This window comes from Arachis stenosperma, chromosome 3, assembly GCF_014773155.1.
Source record: "Arachis stenosperma cultivar V10309 chromosome 3, arast.V10309.gnm1.PFL2, whole genome shotgun sequence".
Classification (NCBI taxonomy): domain Eukaryota; kingdom Viridiplantae; phylum Streptophyta; class Magnoliopsida; order Fabales; family Fabaceae; genus Arachis; species Arachis stenosperma.
This window is the reverse complement of record NC_080379.1, coordinates 7,105,008-7,130,842: the sequence shown is the minus strand read 5'-3', so window position 1 is coordinate 7,130,842 and position 25,835 is coordinate 7,105,008. Positions and strand designations below refer to the sequence as shown.

The 25,835-nt window shown below is 30.9% G+C and overlaps 3 protein-coding genes and 1 long non-coding RNA gene across 8 annotated transcripts; 2 read left to right on the top strand and 2 right to left on the bottom strand.

Annotated features, from left to right (window-relative positions):
• Nucleotides 1-512: 512 nt before the first annotated feature.
• On the bottom strand, nucleotides 513-4,566 carry LOC130968056 (photosystem II stability/assembly factor HCF136, chloroplastic). Its single transcript, XM_057893138.1, has 9 exons — nucleotides 4,075-4,566; nucleotides 3,255-3,490; nucleotides 2,805-2,935; nucleotides 2,466-2,598; nucleotides 2,238-2,360; nucleotides 2,005-2,079; nucleotides 1,684-1,799; nucleotides 1,322-1,405; nucleotides 513-876 (listed from the first exon to the last, which is right to left on the bottom strand). The coding sequence occupies exons 1-8, from the start codon at nucleotides 4,442-4,444 to the stop codon at nucleotides 1,339-1,341; spliced, it is 1,251 nt and encodes a 416-aa protein (XP_057749121.1). The 5' UTR covers nucleotides 4,445-4,566; the 3' UTR covers nucleotides 513-876; nucleotides 1,322-1,338.
• A 1,143-nt stretch (nucleotides 4,567-5,709) lies between these two features.
• LOC130965417 (uncharacterized) lies at nucleotides 5,710-7,111 on the top strand. Its single transcript, XM_057890183.1, has 3 exons — nucleotides 5,710-5,835; nucleotides 6,046-6,310; nucleotides 6,768-7,111. Exons 1-3 carry the CDS (start codon nucleotides 5,710-5,712, stop codon nucleotides 7,109-7,111), a joined length of 735 nt encoding a protein of 244 aa, XP_057746166.1.
• Nucleotides 7,112-9,618: 2,507 nt separating this feature from the next.
• LOC130970206 (uncharacterized) lies at nucleotides 9,619-15,805 on the top strand. Of its 5 annotated transcripts, none has more exons than XR_009082026.1 (12): nucleotides 9,619-9,898; nucleotides 10,383-10,650; nucleotides 10,832-10,910; nucleotides 11,073-11,126; nucleotides 11,278-11,360; nucleotides 11,530-11,656; nucleotides 12,742-12,845; nucleotides 12,962-13,042; nucleotides 13,695-13,902; nucleotides 14,651-14,699; nucleotides 15,147-15,286; nucleotides 15,477-15,805. It is a non-coding gene; the product is annotated as an uncharacterized LOC130970206 (long non-coding RNA). The 5 variants fall into 5 exon arrangements; XR_009082024.1 differs by having other exon boundaries at nucleotides 15,420-15,805; XR_009082023.1 differs by having other exon boundaries at nucleotides 15,147-15,805.
• Nucleotides 15,806-18,960: 3,155 nt separating this feature from the next.
• On the bottom strand, nucleotides 18,961-23,028 carry LOC130965416 (probable E3 ubiquitin-protein ligase ARI10). The gene is made up of 2 exons (XM_057890181.1): nucleotides 21,863-23,028; nucleotides 18,961-19,636 (listed from the first exon to the last, which is right to left on the bottom strand). The coding sequence occupies exons 1-2, from the start codon at nucleotides 23,026-23,028 to the stop codon at nucleotides 18,961-18,963; spliced, it is 1,842 nt and encodes a 613-aa protein (XP_057746164.1).
• Between the last annotated feature and the right edge of the window lie 2,807 nt (nucleotides 23,029-25,835).

Sequence of the window (25,835 nt, the reverse complement as noted above, 5' to 3'; positions counted from 1 at the left end):
TTAATTTTTATTTTTAAAAATACAAAATTAATTATTATTAATTATATTATTGGATGATTTATTTTTACTTTTTCATTAAAAATTTACAGAATAATACGTAAATAAATATGGTAACAAAAAATGAATAATCATGCTTTTAGACGCAAAAAAAAAATAATAATAAAAAATAAATGATAAACTACGAAAATAAATCAAAAATCTATAATTTTTAATTGATCTGCTGATTACTTTTGTTACATGTTATTCTTTTTCAACCAAGTACTCTCAAAAATAACAATAAAACCAAACTCACTAACATTCTATCAAATCGACTGCATAATTGATCCTGAACCACTTCGTTTCGTTTTTTCATTATTTAGTTAAACTTAATGGGATCGAATTTGTGCATGCAGCACGGGTAATAGCACCAAAAGGATTAAATAAAACGATTATATATTTCATATCATGACAAATCTCAGAGAACATATATGTACTCCCTAACTGCCTTCTCAAGAATGAATTAAAAAATGAAAGAAAAATGCCTATGTTATTTTGAGGAAGGAGTAATCTCTAGTAATTATATTATAGGGACGATTATTTGTAGATGTTAATATGCACAACTTCAATGTCCACTAGCATAACCTATTCCATTGGAACATGCATTCTGCTAGCATAAAATTGCATTTCAATGTGAAAGTTACATACATGTCAATTACAATTTCAGATTACATAATACAGCTTTCTTCACAAGTTGTGATGTTTGTTTCTTCCTATATCTCCTCAAATTTTTCGGCACAACACCAGGGAGTCGATTTGATCCCAAAGCTCTATCCACAGATAATGAATACTAAGCATGGATATGTAATCAGCTACAAAATTGCAATCCAGTTGACAAACCTACAACATTTTCACATGTAAGTTAGAAAATCAAACTCTAGTTATCCTATGCTTCCTATGCTTGAGGAAATTGGCAAATCTTACAAGCAATAACAAGGGATATAAATCTCCGACCCATAAACCAGATAAATGTGGTGGTGGTGGGATGAATAGATATTATGTAGCTTCTAATTCTCAGTCTCAAAATAATTTATAAACCTATACAGTTAGACAAGTGGTTAGAAGAGCGGATACTAGAAGGGTTCGAAACAATGGTGAACATATGAACATGACCATGTTATGTTCATTTTGAACATAAGTGATACCAAAAGTTAACACGATGAACAATCCCTAGTGAAACTGAGAACATGACCTTGACAGGTGAAAAGAGGATCTAAATCCAAATTGAAAGATGTTGGCTATAGCTTATGTCAAGTTCCAGAAACAGAAAAAGATCAAATATTACCATGTTGAGTTGCAGCTTCATCCAAGGTAGCGAAGCAAGACTCCATCATTCCCCAATACAAATCCCTTCTTGTCATCAAGGAACCTGCAGCAAGTAGGCAGTTTACAACAAAATTTTACTGAAAATTGTTACCAAACAGTGTTGACTAATTATCCTAACTCGTATATATTTTATTTCATCTGAAATTTTTTCATCCTATTCAATTTACACAACTTAACAGATATAGGTTTTAAGTTGACAGTTAACTGTTGATAAGAAAGCTCCAGCCTCCAAGTAAATTTGTTGCTTGAAGTTGTAGGATACAATATTAAATAAATATGATTGTTTAAAGGTGAGGATGGTGTAGAATTAATTAAACTTACTTCACTGAGTATAAATTTGCAGCAATGTTGTCAGCAGCTTTGTCACGGATCCATGACTTGCCACCATTAGTAGTTCTCAACAGAATACCACTTCCACCTGCTGCCCAAGCCTCCTCCTGTATGCATGATTCATAAACATTTTTTTAAAAAAGGGCTTAAGGTTTCATTACTCTCTTCTTTCATAACTTAAAAAAATAATAAAAAAGGACAATAATAATAATTGAAGAGGATCACAATAACTGAAGAGGCAATGGTCGTATAAAATTGTTGCATGCAAGATCTGGGTAGCTAACAAAAACTCTGAATGCATGAAAACTTCACCTGTGATCGATACCCCACATCAAGAATGCCAAAACCTCGGCTTTGAACGGGAACCTCCTCAAATTCTTCGGTCAACTGAAACAATGAAATATCTTATATATGTTTTCTTGTTCTAAAAGCCTATACAACCAGATTTGCAAAGAGGACAGAGTGACATGGAAAGGAGTGAAAAAATAGAAGACTGTTATTCTTAATATCGATACCATAGTATTAAGACTCTCAGAATTACTCACCCCTGTGCCCTTGCTGAGATAAAGGCCACCACCACGAACAAGAAGCCACAGACCACCATCAGCTCTCCATCCCATGTTCTGGATTCTTCTGGCAACTGCTCTATTATGTGGCTGCCAGAATGGCTGAAAATCAGAGAAAAATAACCATTAACATCACAAAAATGCCACAGTATGGTAGCAGGCAAGTAGAAGTGAGAGAACAATGTCATCACAGAGTAAAAGCCTCACCTGACCAGGTTCCCATGTTAGATAGAAGTTGCCACGACTTGAGACTGCAACATACCTCCCATCTGGAGAGCGATTGACAGTATTGAACGTCCCAGTGTAATAACTTGCACCACTAATACCACTAGAGACTGTTCTGAAGAAGCAACATAGATAGATAAATGTCTTGACTTAATGACCCATACAAATGAAAAGGGCAGATGAAGTTGCAACATATACATAAAATGTAAAAGATGAAACAATGAATGAATTTTTGAAGCATATAACATATATTTTAGAACTTAACATTTCAATATTATCTGTGCAATATGCGAGTAACGTAGCTGTCTATCAGAAACTCACCGATTAAGAGTAGCTGACACCGTTTCCTGAACAGCAGCCTTCCAATTGTAGCCTCTGTTTGATGTAACGTAGATTGCACCTTCGTCAGTCACCATCTCTGCACTCTTTTCACCGGTTGCCTTTATATATACCTGAAGATATTATTTCAAAACAAGAAACAATATTCAGACCATACAAAAGAGTGACAAAACAATTCAATATTTGAGAGGGTACAGTCATACTGAATATACATACACACATATGCAGATTCATGATTTATATATTTGAAATATTAATATGCAACCAACTACCAAAAACTTCTCAAAAGAGTATGCTTTAGTTGGTCCCTATAAAGAAAAGGTGACATATTTTCTTGGCCTCATTTTCCCTTTGCTGCTATGATCATCATAAAAGGGAAAGCTTACTTCCTATGACTGCAATATTTTATAGCACTGACCAAACAAGACATACCATATCCCCTGGAAGTTGAGCACTAAGTGGTATCCTTTCCCAACTTTCTCCAGCATCAGAAGTATATAATAGAATTGCAGGCTTTCCAACTATCCACCCTTCCTTCCCTTTGAAGCTGATGGAATTAAATCTATAATTAAAATCTTCATCCTCTGCAGAGGGTATCGAACGGGGAGCCCAAGTGTTTCCACCATCTTTTGTCTCCATAATGGTTTGCCTAGTCCCCAAAAGGAAACCTATCAACCAACACCATTTTACACCCAACACAATTAAAACAAAAACCTCAAGCCATAACAATTCCAAAGTAAAACATAAACACATTCACCTTTAAAAAAATAAAATAAATAAATAAATAAAGAAAAAGAAGCTCATCCGGAAGCTGAAGATATTAGGATCTCAATTATTCATTTTTTTTTTCTCCCATTTAAACCAATAGATAAAAATACATACAAAATGAATATCTATAAATTTGCTTAGAAATCGACCCACTCAAATAAAGAAAATATTACAGAGTGAAAAGTGAATTTAATCCTAGCTCACATTGAAATCCAAGTTCACTCCCACTCACTCCACCAACTCCCAAACAGGGCGAACCTCTGCGTCGACCTCAAATTTGAACTCAATTACATCAATTCAGCATATAGAAGCAAAATGAACTAGGCTAGAGCCGATCCTTCATACACTCATGTGACAGCTGTGAGTAACTAACTCGTAACAAACTAATAACAAGTATAACAGACTTAACTAACCAACTACCATTTTCTAATACAGCAAGCGCAAAGAAGTGAAAGAAAAATTGAAGATGTCGATAGTAAGATACCGTGGTTGGGATCATCGGGAACAAACGCAATGTCAAGGAGCACGACGCCGGGATCGATAGGGAGGTAAACTCTCTCCCACTCCGACAGCGCTTCCTCCGACCTCGCAGCCTGTTCGAATCCGACGAGCTGAGGAATCGAGAGCGAGACGGCGGCAGTGTCGGCGATGAAACGTCTCCGGGAGAGAGAGAATTGATCGTCCTGGTGCGGCTGAAGAGAAGCTCTGGGAACGAAGGTGCAGCTGCCGGTGCTGGTGTTCCGATTCTGAGGGTTTTGGGAATGGCGAGACTTTGCGGCGTAGAGAGAGGGTACAGAAGGCCTGAAGAAGGTGGAGGTGAGGTTGGAGCAGTCAGTGAAACGCAGAGTCGCCATTGAAAGAAGCTTCGAGGTTTCTCTCTCTAGATTTTCTCTCTCTTACTTATCCTGCAACGGCTTCGCGGGTGATTTAAAGGAGATTTACATTCCCTACTATGAGTGGCTGAGTGACCTGACACGCCATGCATCTATATGATCCATCGTTTATGTATTTGCCATTTAATTTTTAATTATTTATAAACTTATTAGACAGAGTATTTTAAAATTTTAAAGGATTCAAATGTTGTGTAATTAAATTGCCAGCATTGAAATATATTTTAATTTAAAAATATTTCATGATGGTTTGAACCCTCATTAAAGTCGGGTTTTGTTTTTTTTTTTTTACTTGAAAACATTATATAGAATATAATAAGAATATTTTAATTTTTAAAAAATAAAAATAATTAGCCTTGTAGCGTTCAATCATTTCTATTATATATATTAGTAAAGTAAAGTTTTTATTTGTTGAAAGTAATTTATAAAAGCTATTTTTTAAAAATCGTAATAATTCTCTTTAGTAAAATTAAACTAAAAATAAATTTTCATAAGTATTAGTATTATAATTATATTTGATAAAAATAATTTTAAAAATTAAAAAAAATTATAATAGATATATATATAATAAAAAATAATTACTTTTTTATATTAATAATTAATAACAATAATTTTAAATACTTAATATTAAGACATGAACTTTTGATTTAACAAATATAAAATAAATTTTTTTGGTAACTTAAAATAAAACAAACGACAATAAAAAAAAATAAAAAAACAAGTAACTGCAGTTTTGGTGAATATTATTTTTAAATTTCTTCCAAAACAATAGAAGCTTCAATTGAGGAAAAAAAAGTCTTCATTGTAGTCGTTGTCATAATGTCTACTATTGTGTTTGCATTACTTTAAGATAAACTAGAGATAATAATAAAGGATTTTGCATAATCTGTCTCTAATACTAAAAAAAAAAAAATCTATCCAAATAACAAATAATTCTCTTCATTTCGGCCTTTTATTTCAATTTATAGTAACACAAGCAACGACTTTTTAATAAATATAAAACAAGTTATTTATGCATAAGCTACTCTCCAAAAAAAACTTTACGAAACTAAGTTATTATCCACTTAGTTAAACCAACTCCAGGGACAGAAAAGAAGCATTTTCTGTGATTCCAACATAAAAATGTCTGCATCTTATTTCACCTCATCTCATACATAAAACAGTGCTAATTAAACAAAAGTCAACGTGATAACAAGCGTTTGACTAAAAACTAAACTGCAGAGTTAGACATGATAGAACCTAGAAACGGTTGCAACGGGCGGAACACAGAAACCAATCAGAAAGACATAGCCAGCAAAATTGGTAGCTGCAAACAGTGCATGTTACGTGCATGCAACCCCCGTTCCTCTCAATGGGTTGCTTACAACTAGGGCATTTCTTGCTGAAAGTAGAGATCCAACGCAAGCTCTTAGAATCACCACTTTCTTGGTTCTTCTTAGCCATCATTTCACAACTCACGGGTCTATGAGCATCTTCGCCGCATCCCCAGCAAAACCTATGCCCATTCCTGCAACTTACTTCAACATATTTGTTAACATAATTTCCATCTGATTTGTACCTAACAGCAAGATCGCAATCAGGCCTTGGACACCACTTTATATTCTTTCTTGTTTCGACATAAGATCGTACATCTTCTTGTTTTGCTGGTTAGCGAATCGCCGAATCATGTTAATCTCCAAAGAAGCCTCACAAGATGGATGAGGGCATCTCATGGGTTTGAGGCACTCATGAGGACCTTCTTTGATCTTCTCATTGATGTAGCGCTTCCAACAATCGACGCAGTATGCGTGGCCACACTTGGCGGATTTCAACTTCTTCTCCAAGCAAACCGTATTATCAAAACATATCTCACAAGTTTGGGTTGTTATGATCTCTCCGGAGTTGTGTTTGAGCAATCCAACAAGTTTCCGAACTCTTTCTTCGTCGTCCAACCAGGCCTCTTCGACCTTCGTGCCGCTCCAACCATGGTGGATTAGCAATAGGCACGCCTCGGATTTTGTGATCGAAAGATTAGATGATACCTCATTGATTTTAGTTTTTTGGAGCTTCTTGATGTTTGACTTGGTCAAAGTAGTGAAGCGGCTTCTCTTTCGTGATGTGGTGCATTCTTCTAGAGATTCTTCTTCTTCATCTTCCAGTGATTCTTCGTCTTCTTCCTCTTCCAGCTGAGATTCTTCTTCTACAGATTCTTCTTCTTCATCTTCCAGTGATTCATCGTCTTCTTCGTCTTCCAGAGATTCTTCTTCTTCATCTTCTACTGATTCTTCGTCTTCTTCCTCTTCCAGAGATTCTTCTTCTTCTTCATCTTCCAATGATTCATCGTCTTCTTCGTCTTCCAGAGATTCTTCTTCTTCGTCTTCCAGTGATTCATCGTCTTCTTCGTCTTCCAGAGATTCTTCTTCATCGTCTTCCAGTGATTCATCGTCTTCTTCATCTTCCAGAGATTCTTCTTCTTCGTCTTCCAGTGATTCATCGTCTTCTTCGTCTTCCAGAGATTCTTCTTCATCGTCTTCCAGTGATTCATCGTCTTCTTCATCTTCCAGAGATTCTTCTTCGTCTTCCAGTGATTCATCGTCATCTTCGTCTTCCAGTGATTCTTCGTCTTCTTCATCTTCCATTTCATATGTGTAGTTGTTGTTCATGGAGGGAACCAAAGGATGAAGGAAATTGGAAAACCAAAGGGGCAGTATTAAGGAAAGGGCAAAGGTTGAATTTTAAAGGAAAAATAGTATTTTTTAATATATATAAAAATATATATAAGAGAAAAGGGAAAATAAAAGTAAGGAATATTATATGAAATTATATTCCGGTGAAATTCAGATGCAGTAGACTTCAATAAAATTGATGAGAGTTATTAGATAATTTGACTAAATTTTTATCTAACACCTCTTAATTACCAACTTCACGTAATCACATGAAGTTGATTGCATTTGAGTTTTCACTTTATATCTCATTTTTGTATAATGATGGATAAAAGATAAAAAAAAATATTTTTCATAACATAAATTCTCTTAATTTTTTAATTATTTTTTATTTTATATTTTTTAAATGAAATAAAAAATATATAAAAAATATTAAATAATAAAAAATTATATTTTAAACAACTAAAAAATTTTAAAAATACATTCTCTAAAAAAAGATGTATATATATAGTATATATAATTTTTCGAAGATGTGAATTCAATTTCAAGTATGAGAAATTTTAGAGAATTAATTATAGGATTATGTTACATATATATTAAAATTAGTTATTAGTATAAAATATATATCAGAATATAAATATATATTAAAAATAAATTAAATTACACATATATTTATACATAAATATATTGGTGATTGATTTTAGTAATTAATTATGGTGTACGAATAACATTTTTGTTAATTATAATATAAAAAATTCAGTTAACTCTTCTTTATTTTTAATTTTAAAAAATAAAAATAAGAAGAGTTATATATATATATATATATATATATAACTAACATATTTTTTAACTAATTATTGTGGAGGAAATATTTTGCATTGATTATTGCAATAGTTATCAACATATAGAATGAAAACTAAATGTATGAGTAAAGCAATAAATCTCCTAAATTATTCAATCGATAAGAAATGGTTTCTTAAATTTTGTTCTATGTTGGTTAGAAGAAAAGAAATAAAAAATAGAAAAAAAAGAAAAAAATTGAATAAATTTTTATTTTTTTTGATGTATTTAAATAAATAGAAAATAAAAAATATTATAAAAAGATAATTTTATTTTTATATTATAAAATATATTAAAAAAATTAAGGAATAATATTAAAAATAAAAAAAATTTAGTTTTTTCTTCTTTTTTTTTTAATATTGGAGAGAAAAAAAAATAACGAGTCCCATTAATTTTTCATCCCTTTTCTTTTTTTTTAGTTTTTCTCCTCAACCAAACAATGAAAAATAATAATTTTTTTTCTATTTTTTTCTTCTCTTTTATTTTCTTTCATTTTCCCTTCAAACAAACATAGCCTTAATGATTAAAATAACTCTAAAATGTTTTAAAACGCAACAAAAATACGGCAAAAATTCAAATGTGGTCAACTTGCGTAAAGTTGATAACCGAGAGTTGTTAGATAAAAATTTAATTAAATCAATTAAACTATTTAACAACTTTCAACTATCAACTTCACATGAAATTCACTACACTTGAGTTTTTATCTAAAAATACACTAACGTTAAATATATATTTTTTAAAAGAATTTTATAGATTTGATATATTTTTGCAATTATAATTTAAAAAATAAGATTTTTATTTTTAAAATTAATAATTTTATCCAAAATAAATATCTTTTGCAATGATATTTTTTTGCAATTTTAATGGCCAAAATTATTTTAAAAAATAAAAAATATATCGAATTTTATTTCTTCTTTTGCATGTATTTTTTAAATAGTTATTTAGATATTTTCACAAATTTTTGGATCAAATGTGTAAAATATTTGTCAAAAATATAAAAGTCATTTATCACTTATAAAAATTTTTACATTTGATTGTTTTTATCACATTTTAAATTTTTTTAAATGTATTTTTATCATCAACAAATTTATTAGAGGATATTTTTATCAATAATTTGATAGTTTAAAGTGGCGTGTACATGGCCGACCCAACTCGAAAATCCGGCTCAGAACAATTTAAGAACTAATTTGGTGTGATTTTATTGGGTCTAAAGTCTGGTAAGAGTCTCAAAAATAGACCACGTCACTATTTCGGATCGAGTCCGGGCCAAAACTCGGGCCACCTGAACTCAGCTCGATGGCCCGGTCACTACTAAAAAATTAGTTATTACAGACGGATATTTCCGACGGATTTTATCCCACTGAAATACAGACGGAATTTCAGAGGGATTTTTTTGTCGGAAAACAAAAAAAATAGATTAGCATAAATTACAGACGGAAAAGAGAATCCGTCTATAATTTTGTCGGAAAAATTAATTTTTTTCGTAAAAAATAGTTACAGACGGAAAATCCGTCTGTAATTAAATAGACAAAATACTGTTTTTTATTAAATTATTACAGACGGATTTTCCGTCTGTAATTTAAAATTTTTCGTCGGAAATATTATAATAAAGATGTGAGGATCACGTTATACCACTTCATTTCACACCCCACTTACGCGATTCCACGCTCATCCCCTCTGAATGCTTCATCGGCGGCGCTATCAGCCTTGCTCCGCCGTCTCACTGAACCTCCATTGCACTCAACTTCCATCGGCTTTGCTCGCATCCCGTCGTACCCCTTCCCGGTTCATCTTCGTCGCACCCCTTCCGTCGGTCTTGCTCGCATCGCTCCCTTTCGAACCCTAATGTCTGTTTCTCTCTTCGTTCTCACCACTAGTGCTTGCTCTTTCCGTGTGTTGCTGTGTTTCTCTCTTCGATCTTGCCTCGGTTGTGCAGGTAACCCTAATCTCCTTTCTCTTGCATCGCTGTTTTCTTTCTTTCTATACCATCGCTAACTCTAATTATATTATCCTATGTTACATTGCTAACTATGATTCTATTTCCTATTCTATGATAATTTCAACGTTAGCGATTATGATGAAGATATAAAGCAGGTTCTAATACTTAATAGTTTGATTTGATAATAGTTTTATTTTTTCTAAAAGAATCCAATATTGTATAAAAATGAAGAAGACAGAATACTAATGTTTTTATGCTCATTTTCTATATGGAAAGGAAGCAAAATCTGCAAACTAATGTTTATTTTGTTTGAAATCAATCATCATAGAACTCTGTCTTCACTCTTCAAAATTTGCAACAAGCTCTTTTTACAACATGCAAGATTATTAACAAGTTCGCGAGTTGTGTCATATGATTGAAGTTTATCTAAGCTCTGAGATTTGGTGAACTTTCGAGTTTGATAACCTTGCCAATATAACAGGATTCGGAGAACAAAAGCTCTAAAGATAAGAAGAAGAAAAGCCTAGGAAAACCAAGGCATGGAGAGACCAATTCATTCATCCCCCTCTTCAGAGAGCCAAGCAGCATTGAGAAAATCTTTGACGACTTCGAAAGAGAGCAACAATGACTATCTGTAAGGCCTCTAACGCCTCTCAAGCAACCAAAACCAGCCCCTGTTGTCCCTCCTAGAGCTGCTTCTCCAAGGGCTCCTTCTTCGAGGGCTCCATCTCCAAGAGCTGCGTCTTTTAGTAAGTTTCGAGTTTCTTTTAGTTTTGCTTCCTGCTTTCTTGTTGCGACTACATTTGAGTTGCTGATATGAATGGGGTCAACTTTGTATGACTTGCTGATATCTTAGTCTTCTGTAACTTATTTTATCTACCAATTAGAACTACTGCATTATTTATTTTTCTTTATTTTCTCCTGCTCTAGTTGAGAATGTTCGAGGAGATGGGCTTCAAGGTTGATCACTCCAGTCCTATATATAAGCGCTTTCGTCTGAAAATACTTGGTATGGAACTACACCTAATGTCTTGCTACTTCTCTATGGTGACTACACTGTGCTGAAACCTCTGTGATGTAGCCGGTGCCTGAACTAAAGAAGAGTCGCCTTGTTTACAATTAGTTCTTCTATGATCTTATTGATTTTTTTCTCTTTTTTGGTATATTTTAGGCCCATTTGAATCCGGAATAACTAGTACTGGTTCGCCAGCATCTGGTGGAAAAGGTAGGAGTGCAATTGCTGAAGTTATTACTGCCTCCATCCTTTCACGACTTCACATTCTGGCACGTTTTGATTACAATATTTAAATAGATTGCTCGTTCTTTTTATGTCTCCTCAGTCAGTTTCTTTTTCCTAATTATTTTTCGTTTCCAAGGTGAATTTAACAAAGGCAGAAAGGGAGACAAGGTTGCAAATGATAGCCTTCAAAAAGCCCATCAAACCCTGGAATTGATCAAAGTTGGTGCTTGACTTGGTTATACCTTTTTTATGATTTATACCTACATCTTGACTCTCATTTATGATCTATTCATTTTGGTTTAGTCACTGAACTAATCAAACCTGCATTACATAAACTCTGCTTTAACTAATATCTACAATATTACTCCTATTTGGTTGGCTTATGCAGAACTTCCAAAAAATATCAAATGCCTAATGGGAGGGAACGAGGGAATGAGGGAATGAGAGATGTTATGTTAGGCCAATTTCCCTTTGCCAAGATATAAAGCATTTAATTAGGCAACACACCCAGAGAGGTTGTTATCACCAGCTTAGCTGGTATCTAATAATTAGTCCTGATTTCTTTCCACATTTCCTGTGTCTGAATCAATGAAAATGATCAAATTGAGTTGTAGCTTCTAAGTTGAGTAAATAGTGTTGTGATTGTTATTGATGTGTCAAAGACTTCACTATTTGAAGATGCTTTATTTACTCTCTGAATTAGGATAAAGTTGATTAGTTTACTGCATTGTCAATTGGTTTTTATTTACTTAAAACTTGGTTGGATTTAAGCATTGAGCATATATGATATGACAGAGCATTTGCTATTATAATACCGTACTAATATTTGCTTAAAACTTCCGTAATATTTGCTATTTTTACGTTTATTGCTGTTGAGATATTTCTGCATAACGTGGGAATCCTCTGTTGTGTCACTCTCATGACAATTATCAATGATATGACAGAGCATTTGCCTATGTTGGGAACCATGCTTAGGGTGCTTAGATTCTTGTCTATGGTGGTGTCTTTTGTCATAGCTAAACTGCAAGATCGAACAATAAGTCAAAGCTAAATGTTGAACCCCTTAAAATAATTACTGCTATACAGATATATTTTATTCTAGTTTTGTAGACTTTATAAAACTTAAGCATCTAAGAAGCTTAACACAGACCTTAAGAAGGTGAGAAACAAGATGAAAACCATTAAATCCTAGCCCCCAGTTTTGACCTAGGAAGTAGTACAGGATAATATATATGTTATGGACATTAGTGATTAAATTGGTTAGAGTCACGAAATTGATTGATTGCATATTAGAATAATGATATCTATAAACTTGTTCTGCTCACTACCAACAGATAATGAATGAATGATACAATTTCAAGATAGTTAATGAAGAATATACTTGTCAAATAAGATGAATTGAAGTAGCGAATTTGAATCTTTTTTCTTTTACTTTTTTCAATGATTGTTTGATTTGGTTATCATCATATGTTTTTAATGCTTTGGCTTGGAGAACAACTTATTTCTCCTGCTGATGCAAGTTCAAACGAGTGTACCAACAGCTCAATTATCAACATATGGTGTAAAATGAAATGCCTTAATAGAATTATTATTTGGACAGGGCTGGTGCAACAAGAAGACTACCTCGATTGATCAGTAAGGCAATAGCAAAGGATCTTATATTGACCGGTCGAAGGGTTTACGGCAGAGAAGCTAAGGCTCTAGGTACGTTGATTAGTTCCCACCATATTTATCATTATTTAATAAACTCTTAACTAATTTGGAGGTACAAGAATATCTTTGAACACATAACACATTGTGTACCGTTCCATTTACTGCAGGACTTGCCAACTACTGTATGTGTTCCTGCTGGTGAAGCTTACACAAAGGCACTTGAGGTTGCCAGGAATATCAATGAGAAGGTAACATCACTGAAAAATATCTTTCATGTTTGTTGAGAATTATGCACTGAACTGGGCAGCATCAATTAAAATTCAAGAGAAAGTGTTTTTTTCCCCGAATTATGGTTGTCTTTTCACTTTCTTTATTTTGAATATATTAAAACATGGGGGGTCTTAAGTAAAACTAGTTACCAACCATGGGCATTGAGTGTGCTTTTTCTGTCCTAAGAGATTCTGAAGTTGTGTTGTAAAATTTAAATTTCTTTCCCTTATGGATTTTTAGATGATCCCTATTTTTAGTTGTGTTGTAATTGCCAATTATTTACTTGGTCCTGTATATTGGCAAGTTTAGTTAGTTTAAATTCGAGTACTAATCATAAAGAAACTTACTAAATTGTGGTTTTTGGGAATTGAAAGCAAAGCAAGCAGCATACTAGCATACTAGCATACCCAATTTAAAACCACTGATAAAAATTTTGGCTTGTTTATTTCTTCATCCTGTTGTTTGTATATGGAGATATCAAAGTGTCTACCATGCTTGTGGATTTAAACTTCTAGTTTAGTTTGATTGATAGTTTACAGCTGAGGACAGTACTTATGCTAAATTTTGATTATTTAAGTTTTACAGCTAAGATATTTTTTCATATACAAACTTTTCAATCAAATGTCTCAGTTGGCAATGATTAGAGAAAGCAATCTAATATAGTGAGGCTGGAAGCTCTCGGAATATCATCATTGTTGGGTTATCATTGTTTTTCTCTCTTTCCATACCTGCCTACTTTCAACAATATGGTCTCTCTCCATCCAACATGTCAGTGCCGAATTATTTCCAGCCTTATGTTGTGGCTTCTCATGGACCTATACAGAGCAAGAATGGAGGGGTATGTCTTTCTCATGTTTTAACAAACCTTATGCTTGCATTCTTGGTGTCAAATTTTGTGAAAAAGATATTCAGAAGTGTCATTGTCTATTTCATCTGTTGGGGTTACTGCAGTAGATAAAATTGTTTCACTGCCTAAATATCTGAATGATTTGGTGAATGAAAGTAAACTAAAATAATTTTTAATAGGGAATAGTTATTTGCAGTTTTCTGTTATTTGGTTTTGACTGTATATTTCGCATCATTGACATTCTCCTGCCTGCTCTTATTTAATTAGTAATTGCGGCATAATCATCTTTTCTTTTTTCCTTTTTTTTATTTTTATTTTACTGGTACTACATTATATATTGTTAATGTGTGTGTATATGTTTATATTTTAATATGTGGGTTCATATGACTTGTGAATTCAAAATCCGGTGAAAGATACTATATATATATATATAGCTTTATTTTTGCAATGGGCCTGTTCGTTTGCACTTGAATGCTTTCTCTAAACTACTATGCTCCAATTATTCAGGGTCAAGTTCCTAAAATAACACGATATTGGTTCATTTTGCAGCTGATGTTGGTATCTCTGGCTACCACCTCTTTGATTTACACTATTGATTGTTATTATTATTACCTTTATTATTTAAGCTTTTTGTACTTATTACCTTTATTATTTACCCTAGAATGAGTGACCTTTGTCGTCATATTTAGTGGGCTTTTTTCCTCCAACTTACTCATTCATCTTCTGTCCACTATAACAGGTCTGGAGAATGGGGAGATCATTTGACATTGCAGGCAGCTGCTGATAAGGTTTGTTGCTGTGTTCTAATACTTTCCTGTGTAATTCTATCAAGTATCAACTGATTATTAATTTATCTTTTTCCCTTTCTTCTTTGAGCATGCCCCTTGCTTGGACCCTGCATTATGCGGGATGCTTGTGTACCAGATTTTAATACCTCTTTTTATTTTATAATTTTGGTATTGGAATAATTTTTGCTAATTGTGATGATTGAGTTTTATTCATGAATTAATTTTTATAGTTTGTTATGGCACAGTTGCATCTATGATTAACTGTTGCTGGCAGTAGCTAACTAAATGATACATCTGCATGGAATTAAATAACTTCAAACTGTTATTATGCTTGAGATTCCTTCTTCAGGGTCAATGGCTAGTCCCTTAAATTATTAATTTGTATATATCCCCCTTTTTCTAGAAAGCTTATCTAGTTAACTTGTGATCTTGGTTGAATCTTTTCAGGTTTGCTATGCAGAGATATTTGCTCTCATTCCCTAAGAATTGGATCTCACTCAATCTGACAAATAACTTGTATGCATGTTTGTTTTTATGCATTCTGTGCATGACCATGATTGAAGAGCATGCAAGCATCTCTCTTAAATGTGAGTGTTCCTGAAGAACAAATTAAATGTGCTTCAAGAGCATGCAAGCATCTCTCTCTCTTGCAGTTCTGTTTTAAAGTTGTGTTTTTGTTATCCTCTTTCACTTTTTCTTAATCCTATAAAACATTGCTAGGCTTCTGAAATCTATCCATATCCTATTTTTTGACACCGGGGAATTGCATATGCTCAGTCCAATGTAAACAAATCAAAGAAGAAGAACTAGATGAACAAATACTTTCAAGTTTCAGCCACACAAGAGTCTACCATGGAGTGAAAAATCATGTAACTCAGATTAGATTGGAGAGTTTAAACTTTAAAGAGAGCATGAGGAAATAGTTTTAAAATTTAGGTTGAAAGTCCTGCCCTTCTCTGTTGTAGTTTAAAAGAAATTTTGGGGTATTTTTTTATCGAGACAGTGAGATATTGAATAATGGTGTTGAAAAATAACATCCAATTTTATAGGTATCATGTAATGAATATTATGTTTATCTATGTGATTTTTGGCTTTCATTTTTTCAATTTACAGTGTGTTTGATGGAGTAAATTTAGAAAACAAATCTAAAGTATTTATTTTCCAATAGAAAAATTAAAAAAAATTTTTATTTTACCTTACTGACGGATTTACAGACGGATTTTCTATCTGTAATCATGATTTTTCAAAGTTTAAATTACAGATGGAAAATCTGTCGAAAAATCCGTCTGTAATTACAGACGGAAAATTCGTCTGAAAATCCGTCTGTAATTACAGACGGAAAATCCATCGGAAAATCCGTCTGTAATTACAGACGAAAAATCCGTCCGTAAGTTCGTCGCCTTCAGGAAATGGAGGGAGAATTTACAGAGGGAAAATCCGTCGGTAACTGGTAAAAATCTGTCTGTAATTTTCCGACGGAAAAAAATCTGTCGGTAAATAATTTCCGACGGGGCTTTTACAGAGGGACAAAATCCGTCGGTAATTTTATCGGTAACCAAAAATCCGTCTGTAATAAAGACTAAATCTGTCTGTATTAATCCATTTTCTAGTTGTGGGTTATCATATACAATTAATATTTTGTATTATTAGTGATCGATGATGGTTATTCTTGTGTGAAATTTAAATATTATAAACCTTAATATTTTGTATTATTAATCATTATAAGATTATAAGTTAATGTTTTATGTTTAAAATGACTAGACTAATGCATAATATTGTGTTATTTGTATTTATTTAAATATTTGGTTTTATTAGACAATATTAGTATTAATTGTAGTTATGCTTTAATTCTACATAATGGTTGGTTCTTGTTATATTTTTCTAAGTGAATTTCACCATGTCAAATAATGGTTGAAGTCTTGGAAATTCGGATATTTTCACATGCTAACTTACAAGAAGATAATGTTAACAGTCCAGTTTTCACCTGATTTTTATTCGATATAATCGTGGCTCAAAAGTGTGTAGGTTTCATCGGGTCTAAGGTCGAATTTGAATCTAACAAATAGGTCCGATATATATTTCGGAATAGATCTAAGTCACATCAGATCCGGTTTCACTTGGCCCATGAATACCCTTAGTTTAAAGTCATTTTTTGTGGTTTACTGTAAATGCATTGAAAAGTATAAAATTAATAGTCTTGCTAACATATTTTAAAAATAGGTGAGTTCTATGGTGGCTAAATTGCCTAACTTCTCATTTAAAATAAAAAATAAAATGTTTAAAATAAAAAATAAATAATATAAAAAATTTTAAATATTATTTATTTATTTTTTAAATAATTTAAGTATAAAATAATAGACACTATAGTATTTACCTTAAAAATATTATAAAAAAATATCTCACTAAGTTATTGAAAAGATAAATTTTTTTCTTTTACATTTTCAATACATACATTGAATGCATCGGAAATTTAAAAAATATATTATTATTCTCTTTAAATGTGCCTTTAACACACAAAATAGTTAATTCTTAATAATAAATCCTATAGTTTTTTCACTCGTTTACAGTCAATCAATATACTAAAATATAGTTTTCTCTAATAATAATAATAATAATAATTTAGCTAACTTATCTAAAGCACGTTTTAAACCTACAATAATAGAAATTTTTTAAAATTTTTAATGTATTTAATATATTAAAATTATAAATAAAAGTATTTTTTTAATAACTTTTATAAAATACTTATACTTATATATATATATATATATATATATATATATATATATATATATATATATATATATGATGTTCTTACCCTATATATAGGACACAAATTAATAAAATTCTTATTATTAATCAAAACAAAAGTACTATTTGTTGATCCTTGTACATAAGCAAGATGGGGACCATGAGAATGGATTTGAGTATGAAGTAATAGAGTGATGTCATTTTTCATTCTGTTGTTTGAATATTTCAATTAACTAATGTATAAATTTTAAAAAGAAGGACAAAGTGTATAATCACTTTCCATCTCTTCCTTCTGAATATTTATATGGTTGGTTTCTTTTTAACATATGTATGTATCTCATTACCGACACATGCTCACACACACTAATCAATGTAAGTAAGAAAACTAGTAAAATGAGAAAGTAAAAATATAACCCTTGAATCAAATAATAAAACTCATACATAATGAAAATTACATATTAAACAGCGATCCTTACCTTTATTACTTAAAATTCTCGGATTTTTTCATCACTTAGCTAGCGTTTATTTTAAAGTACTGAAAAATTAAGATTTAGTATTATATTTGTTGATTTAAAAATTGATATTAAAATTTTAATTTTTGTCTTTAAAATTTTAGTATTTCAACACCTCTAAAAAATAGAAACATAGAAAACTAAAATTTTTAATAACATTTTATATTTAAAATACAATTAGAATCTCATTCTTATTTCAATTTTTGTCTTTCACTTTACATTAAACAGAATATTAAAATTTATTTCAATCTCTGTCTGTTAAGGCTACATTTATTTATAGAGACAGGGACACTGAGACACAAAATCATGTTTGGCAGAAAAGATATGAACAGAGATAATATGTCCAAAAACACTGAATTAGTGTATTTTGTATCCATTTTGACAGAAAGGACACGAAAACATTAACAAGAGATATAACTTATTTTTTATTTTTTCTTTTATTATTTTTGTTAATTTTTCATAATTATATTTTTTATTGTTATATTTTTCATCTGAAATTTTTTGAATGAAAAAAATGAGAATAAATTAGATTTTCATAATTTATTTAGTTTATTACACAAAATTTTGTATTTCTTTCCATCAGTGTCTTATCCTATGCTATTCTAATACAGCCTTAGTTTTTGTCTTTCGCTCTCCATCTTTTTGTCTCTGTTTCTACAGCAAACGCTAACTTACTTTCTCCACCAAACGCTACGTTACTTTGATCGTGTGTAGAGTTTGATGGAATCGTACGAATTTGATCAAGCTTTTTATGTTAGAAAATGTTTACGACTTCAGACAGGAGAAAGCAATAAGCACCAATTCCTCGCTGGGTCACAGAAGACCCCATTCATTAAACTAGAACTAACCAAAATAAGAGAAATTTTGATTAAGTAGTTCATCACCAAAAACAAGAACCGTTACATAGCTTAACTAAATTGTTATCTAAATAGTTTTCTACGTCAACTTACGCAAAAACAAGTACTACCAAAAGGAAAATGGTTTGAGTAATTCAATGGATGTTAATTAACCATACGCAATGGACACCAAATCACAGGAGGATCACGAGAACAGGTCCAGCACTGGTATTTCTTCTCAATGCAGGGACACTCTAGAGTGCTGGCAAGGTTGTAGTAACCGCAATAACCGCATTTCCGGAGACCAATCTCTGTCATCCCATCCCTCACCACACCTCGAGGCGACGAAGACAATGAGGAGGACCTTGAGCTTTCACCATAACTCTTCACATTCACATCATCAAGCCCTCTATCCTCCAATTGTGTCACCATATTATCAAAGAAATTCTTGGTGACAACGGTCAGATGAGAAAGTTCCAGACGATTCCTATCGAAACCGTCTTTCTTCTTATTCAGGATCTCCATCAGCATTGTTTCGGCGAACTTGTGAAGCTTCTCCAATGCACTCTCAGCAACGCCTTGCGTGTGTTCGAACAACTCCTTCTTGGCTTTCTCCTCCTCAGGGATGAAGTAACCATATGCATAGGTCCACTTCAGCAACTTCCTACACTCGATTACCTCTTCCCAAGCCTTCTTCACAAACTCAAAATCATCTTCACGCCTTTCAAATTCCTTGCACAGGATTCTTATATTCTCATTGTTCAGGTACTTCTCCATCATCTCAATCGATTTTTTCCTTGAGAATTCGTTGGTAAACCAACGTTCATAATAGTGAGTGTACCTATCAAATATGAACCCAATTACTAAATCAAATATGAACAAGAATATTATATGGTAAACAATTTTCTAGTCAACAAAAAATAATAAAATAAAAAAAGAAAATGTTAGAGGAAAAACATTTTTAGAATAAAAATAAAAAGATTGACTAATATTAGTTCAAACATAAGGAGACAAAAAGGCTTAGTGTGTGTTTGGATTACAGTTTGCAAACGGGAGTTTGTATAAAATTGATTTTGCAAACTTGATTTTGATCAAAAGTAAGTTTGTGTTAAAGTGATTTATGTTTGGTAATTTTTGTATCAAAATGGATTATAGTAAAATAAATGTTGTTTGGCTTGTACCATTCAAAATCACTTTTAGCTAAAAAATTACTAAAATAGACATCAACTTAAAATTTTTTTTATATTATCTTATTATTTTAATTTAGATATTTAAATACATCTTATTAGTTAATTTTATAATAAAATTAATATTTACTTACTAAAATAAAAATAACATATAAAAATAGATAAAATATATTTTAAATAAAAATAAAAAAATATAAATTATATATATATATATATAAAAGAATATTAGTCAAATATGTTACATTTTCTAAGTATTAAATATTACTTTAGTATTTTTTACATCGTATTCTTGTTTTAGAACTCTCAATAATCTTATTATTAATATTAATTTAGAATCCGATTTTATTATTATCTATTATTAATTTTTTATTTAATTTATCTTTTTTAATGAAATCATAATCTATATTATAAAAAATTACACTAAAACATAGTATACGAGAATTACAGTATAAAAGAGAATACTGAAAATAATAAAAAAAATAAATATTTACTTTATAATGATTGAAACAAATCTAAAAGTTCTTGATAATCTTTTTATATAATATATTTTTAGTATTTTTGGTACTCATTTTTTAGTATGTTATAATTTTTTATTATTATTATTATTTACAATTAATTTTTTGTTTAATTTACTTTACCTAATAGAATTAATAAATTATATTATAAAAAAATAATAACAAACATAATACACAAAAATCACAGTTATAAAAGTGTATAATGTCAAATAAATAGTTGAAAAAAATAAAAATAATAAATAATAGAAAATATAATTCATATAAATGGAAATAACAATAATTTTATAATTAGTACAATAACATATACAAAGGATAAAGTTGGTAAAAAATAAATAAATTGTTAGTATCTATGGCTAAAAGTCAGTTAAGAAAACGCAGAAGCTACAAATAGTTGCTTCTTGTAAACGTGGTTTTGGCAGCAAAATCACTTCTGCGTTCATGAGAAAAAAATTTGCCAAACCAAAAGTTGAAGCTTTCAAGAAATGTAAACGTGATTCTTCCTTTCAAACGGGTTTCCCAAACACACCCTTAGTCATAAAAACTTTCTTATTAGGAAAAGAAAAACACAATTAATGACAAAAGATTGAAGAATTAGATTAACAATAATGCTAGGAAACCAAGATGGTTCTAGCAAAAACTAGTGAAATGGCTTTGGGTGAATCCAAAACTTCTATATAGATAGTGCTTATGCTAGAGATTAGAATGTTTTTTTTTTTTGTAAATTGGATGATTTAAATCTGTTTTCTGATTTATTATATTTTAGGCATTTGGAGAGAGAAAAATAGTGAAGAGATAGAAGCTAACTGAATCAGTTTTGGTAATTTACATTGCAATTATACTAAACGTATATCTTTCTAATTTAAATATGATAAAATATTTAATAACTAATATTTTAAATTATAAATAAATAAAATTAATTACTATATTTATAATTAATTAAGTTATTTTATTATTGACCGATTTAAAGTTAGTTATGTGTACTTTTCTTTAGACTAATACACACTCAAATGCATTTTCACTCACACATTACATTGACATACTTTGACATGTTAGACTAATTTATCTACCATAATGTGAGTTAATATTTTAACTTTTATTTGAACTATGAATTTAATTTTATCCTATTATCCAATTAAATTTATCTATCTAGATAATATTGTAACTAAGATTAACAAATTAATTACTTTTGCTAGAATGACAAACAATTGAGTATCTGTCCAAGGACATGCAAATTTAATTCACAGCAACACAGGTAAACTTTTTCATCAATACCAATGAAAGCTTGTTATTACCCATGCAATAAATAAGAAGAACATATGACAAAATAGAAGTATAATATAACATAACAAATATAAATGTCTGTACCTCTCCAAGTCCAAATAGCCATTTCCATTGTTCATTGTGGGCGTCTCAGTATTCCGGGCTGAGAAACGGTTACAACCGTAAGCGGAACACAGAGACCACTTAGAAAGACATAGCCAGCAAAATCGGCAGCCACAAACAGTGCAAATCATCTGCATGCAACCCTCATTCTTCTCAATGCGGATCCCACAATCGGGGCATTCCTTCGTGAAAGCAGAGATCCAAATCACGCTCTGAGAATCATCCACATTCTTCTTCATCCACTCAGCCACCGTTTCACAACTCACAGGTCTATGACCATCTTCACCGCATTCCCAGCAAAACCTATGCTCATTACTGCAACAAGCTTCAACATATTTGTTAGCGTAGTTTCCATCTGATTCGTAAAGAACAGCAAGATCGCAAGCAGGACTTGGACACCACTTTATATTCTTTCTGGTTTCGACATACGAGCGTAACAAGAAACGATCGTACATGTTCTTGTTTGTCTCGCTGGCGAATCGCCGAACAGTTTCAATCTCCAAGGAAGCCTCACAAGATGGATGAGGGCATCGCATCGGTTTCAGGCACTCATGAGAACCTTCTTGGATCTTCTCATCGATGTAGTGCTTCCAACAATCGATGCAGTATCCATGGCCACACTTGGCATACTCCACCTTCTTGTACCAAACTGAATCATCAAAGCAGATCTCGCATGTAGAACTCTGGATGATGTTGTTACTACTATCGAGCAAGCCAACGAGTTCTCGAACGCTTTTCTCGTCTTCGAACCAAGCTTCGTGGACCTTCATGGCGCTCCAGCCATGGTGGATAAGCAAAAGGCACGCATCGGATTGTGGTATGAGAAGAACAGATGATACCTTGTTGATTTCAGAGGTTTGGAGCTTCCTGATATCGGAGTCGGTCAAAGTAGTGAAGCAGCTGCTTTGTGGTATAGATGATGATGATGGTGGTGGTGGTGGTGATTCTTTGATCTCTGCTGCAGCGATAATTGAGTACTCATCCTCCTCTTCTACTTCTTCATGATGAGGAGATTCGTTTTGGAATAGAAAAGGTTCCATTTCATATGAGGTGTCCATGGAGGAAACCAAAAGGATGAAAGAAACTGAAAAGCAAATGGATGAGAAGAAAGAAGCAAAGGGAATAGATGGGCTTATTGGAGAAGACATGACTAGACTTTTTAAATATATAATTAAAAATAATAAAAAAATTTATTTATATTTTAATACAAATAAAATATTAAAATATTATCATACTTTATCTAAATAGTATTTTATATGTTATATCTATCATATTTTTTTTTGTCTTATAAAAATTTAAAATTTATGTGTTTATATATACTATATTGTATATATTCCATATATTTTGTATTTATATTAGTATTTGTACTTTAATATATTATATTTATTATTTAATTAAATATATTAATTTATTTAAATAATATTAATTAAATGATAAAAAGATAAAAAATCTTCCACAAAATTATATTATTTTTGTTTCTTATCTTCTATTATTTTTCTATCTCATCTCATATCACTTCTAAATTTAACCATAAATCCTAATAAAACCAATGAATGAATGTATAGGTAATTAGGTATTAGTAGATACACTCCTCCTATATGCAACTGTGGATCCAAATCTGTCAATCAATATTAGTTTCACCATTTGGGTTTGAATACTGAGAGAGAGACCAAAAGAAATCTTGAATTTATTGTCATTTTTAACACCTGATTATACTTTTCAGTATTTTGAGGCTCAAGGCAGCTTTGTGTCAAGCCAGGAACTCATGGGTGGTCAAAACTCGAAACAAATTGATAAGCATTCCTTCAAGGCTCTGAACCGTCAAAGATATTCATTTAAGAGATTGCCTCTTTGAATGATTAAATTTACTGATGTGTCAAGTTTTCTTCTCCTAATTGGCAACCGTACTTTTTAATGTTAGAAAGTAAATGTAAAGCACCTACAATTACAAATGGGCTTCCGGCTTCGGATAAAAAAAAAAAAAACTAAAAAAGGTCAAATAAAAAGTACAATGAAAAGATCACTTTGGTTTTTTGGTGATCACAAAAAGGGGCATCTAGTGTACAGATGCATTTGTAAAGATATTTGTCTTTTATGGTTATTTGTTGTTTTTAAAAGTGTATCACTAAAAGTGTTGCTTAAAGAAAAAGTGTTACCCTTAATCGTTAACTTGGCTCTGATACCAATTTTTAAAATGTAATTTCTATTAACTCTTCGTAAATTTTTAAAATGTAATTTCTTTTTCAAAATTTCTATTAACTCTTCGTATTTTGCTTTTATAATTTGTATAGATTTGGTTGGTGGTACTTTATAATTTGCAGTTTCATAATCAAAAGTATTGATCATTTCTACTATTACTAATTCTGATTTTTATAGTTTTTCAATCTTGTTTTAATTTATAATATTATTTTTTGCATGGATTATTGTATATAAGATCTTTTATCTGTTTGTCCTTTTCTTTAATATAATCTTTCAAATCCTCAAAAATTTCTTTTATTTCTACACTTTCTGTTGTTTCTAAATATCTTTTTAATTTTTCAACTTCATTTTCCATTTTTTCTTTCAACAGCTTTAATTCTTTTAAGTCATAATATGGTTTTTCAGGCATTTATAAATTTTTTAAGTTTAGCTCTAACTTGTTTATATTTATTCTTATTTCTATCCTTTTTATTATAAGGTCATTAATTTCGAATTGAAGATTATTTAATTCCTTTTTATACTCCTTTATTTTACTTTTTAATTTTTTCGCCCTTTTTCTTTTTATTTTGTTTTCTGGTTTTTCAATCTTTATAAACTTCATTATTTATCTTAGAATTTCTGCAAATTCTATCATCGATTCATCACTATTTTCTAGAGATTCTATTATTTTTTCTAACTCTTCAACTTCTCCTTTTAATTTGTCATAGATTATTTTTAGAACTTTAAATGCTCCTTGATTTATTTCAGAAAACTGTAAATAATTCAACCGATTTTCTCTTTCAAAGAGCTCTTGTTTCTTGTCTTGATAGGTTACATATATTTTTTCTTTATTTATTGTCATAACTTAGTGTTTAGGGTTTCATTTAATTTTTCGACCTTTTTTGTTAATTCTTTTATTTCAGAATTTTCTTCTTTAGACTTTAACTTAGATAAACTTAAAGGGCTATTAATTTTGGATTCTCTTATTTGAAAATTCGATGAAACTAATTTTCTTGATGGTTCTTTTAGTAAAAGAACTGGGTTTTCAATAGCTTTATATTTTGGTATTTCTGTCTTTACAATTTTCTGAAATAATTCATCAACATAAATTCTTTCTCTGTTTTTAAATATTATACTATGATGGCTATTTGTTAAAGCATAATTTATTGCATATGTAATTGAAAATGGTTCATCATCTTGTTCCATTAGATTCTTTCTGTGAAATTTATAAGCCAAACTTATAGATCTTCCAAGATTTTCAGTTGACAAAGGTATAGCATATCCAAGATGGGCATTGAATTTAACATTTACGTTTGCCAAGTTTCCATGAACAATTCCAATTATTTGATCTATTAGGTCATCAGTAATCCTTTTGTCACAGATTGCTAAGCTTATTGGTGAATTAATTCCTTTCATATATGTAGATTTGATTAAGACTTGTATAGTACTAATATGGATCCATCCAATTTTAGATCTTTTTTGTTGATCCTTAATTTTCTCAATCTGTTTACTCAATTCTTCATCATTTATCAAAGCTATTTCAAGTTCTTCATTGGCAGATTTTATCTTTATAGGGGCTTCAAGTTGAATTTTTCCATAATATATTATATTTTTTCTATTAAAAACTTCTTTTAAAAGATTTTGTTTATTAAAATTTTCATTTGATTTGAGATTTAATTCTGTTTTTAGAACAGCCTGTTTTTCATTATCTAATAATGCAGATAATCTATAATAGTCAGATTCTTCCGTTAATTCTAAACTTTCTAAATAATTCATA

Bases quoted from the DNA above. Each gene is read 5' to 3' on its own strand.
- LOC130968056 (XM_057893138.1), bottom strand. From the start codon at position 4,444: ATGGCGACTCTGCGTTTCACTGACTGCTCCAACCTCACCTCCACCTTC. The intron at 2,361-2,465 runs GTGAGGCTTTTA...TCTGATTTTCAG, and splicing joins TAACATGGGAACCTGGTCAG to CCATTCTGGCAGCCACATAA. The intron at 2,080-2,237 runs GTGAGTAATTCT...TCATTGTTTCAG, and splicing joins ATCTCAGCAAGGGCACAGGG to TTGACCGAAGAATTTGAGGA.
- LOC130965417 (XM_057890183.1), top strand. From the start codon at position 5,710: ATGATAGAACCTAGAAACGGTTGCAACGGGCGGAACACAGAAACCAAT. The intron at 5,836-6,045 runs GTTGCTTACAAC...TGTACCTAACAG, and splicing joins ACCCCCGTTCCTCTCAATGG to CAAGATCGCAATCAGGCCTT. The intron at 6,311-6,767 runs GTATTATCAAAA...CCTCTTCCAGAG, and splicing joins ACTTCTTCTCCAAGCAAACC to ATTCTTCTTCTTCTTCATCT.
- LOC130965416 (XM_057890181.1), bottom strand. From the start codon at position 23,028: ATGTCTTCTCCAATAAGCCCATCTATTCCCTTTGCTTCTTTCTTCTCA. The intron at 19,637-21,862 runs GTACAGACATTT...CATATTTGATAG, and splicing joins GGCTATTTGGACTTGGAGAG to GTACACTCACTATTATGAAC.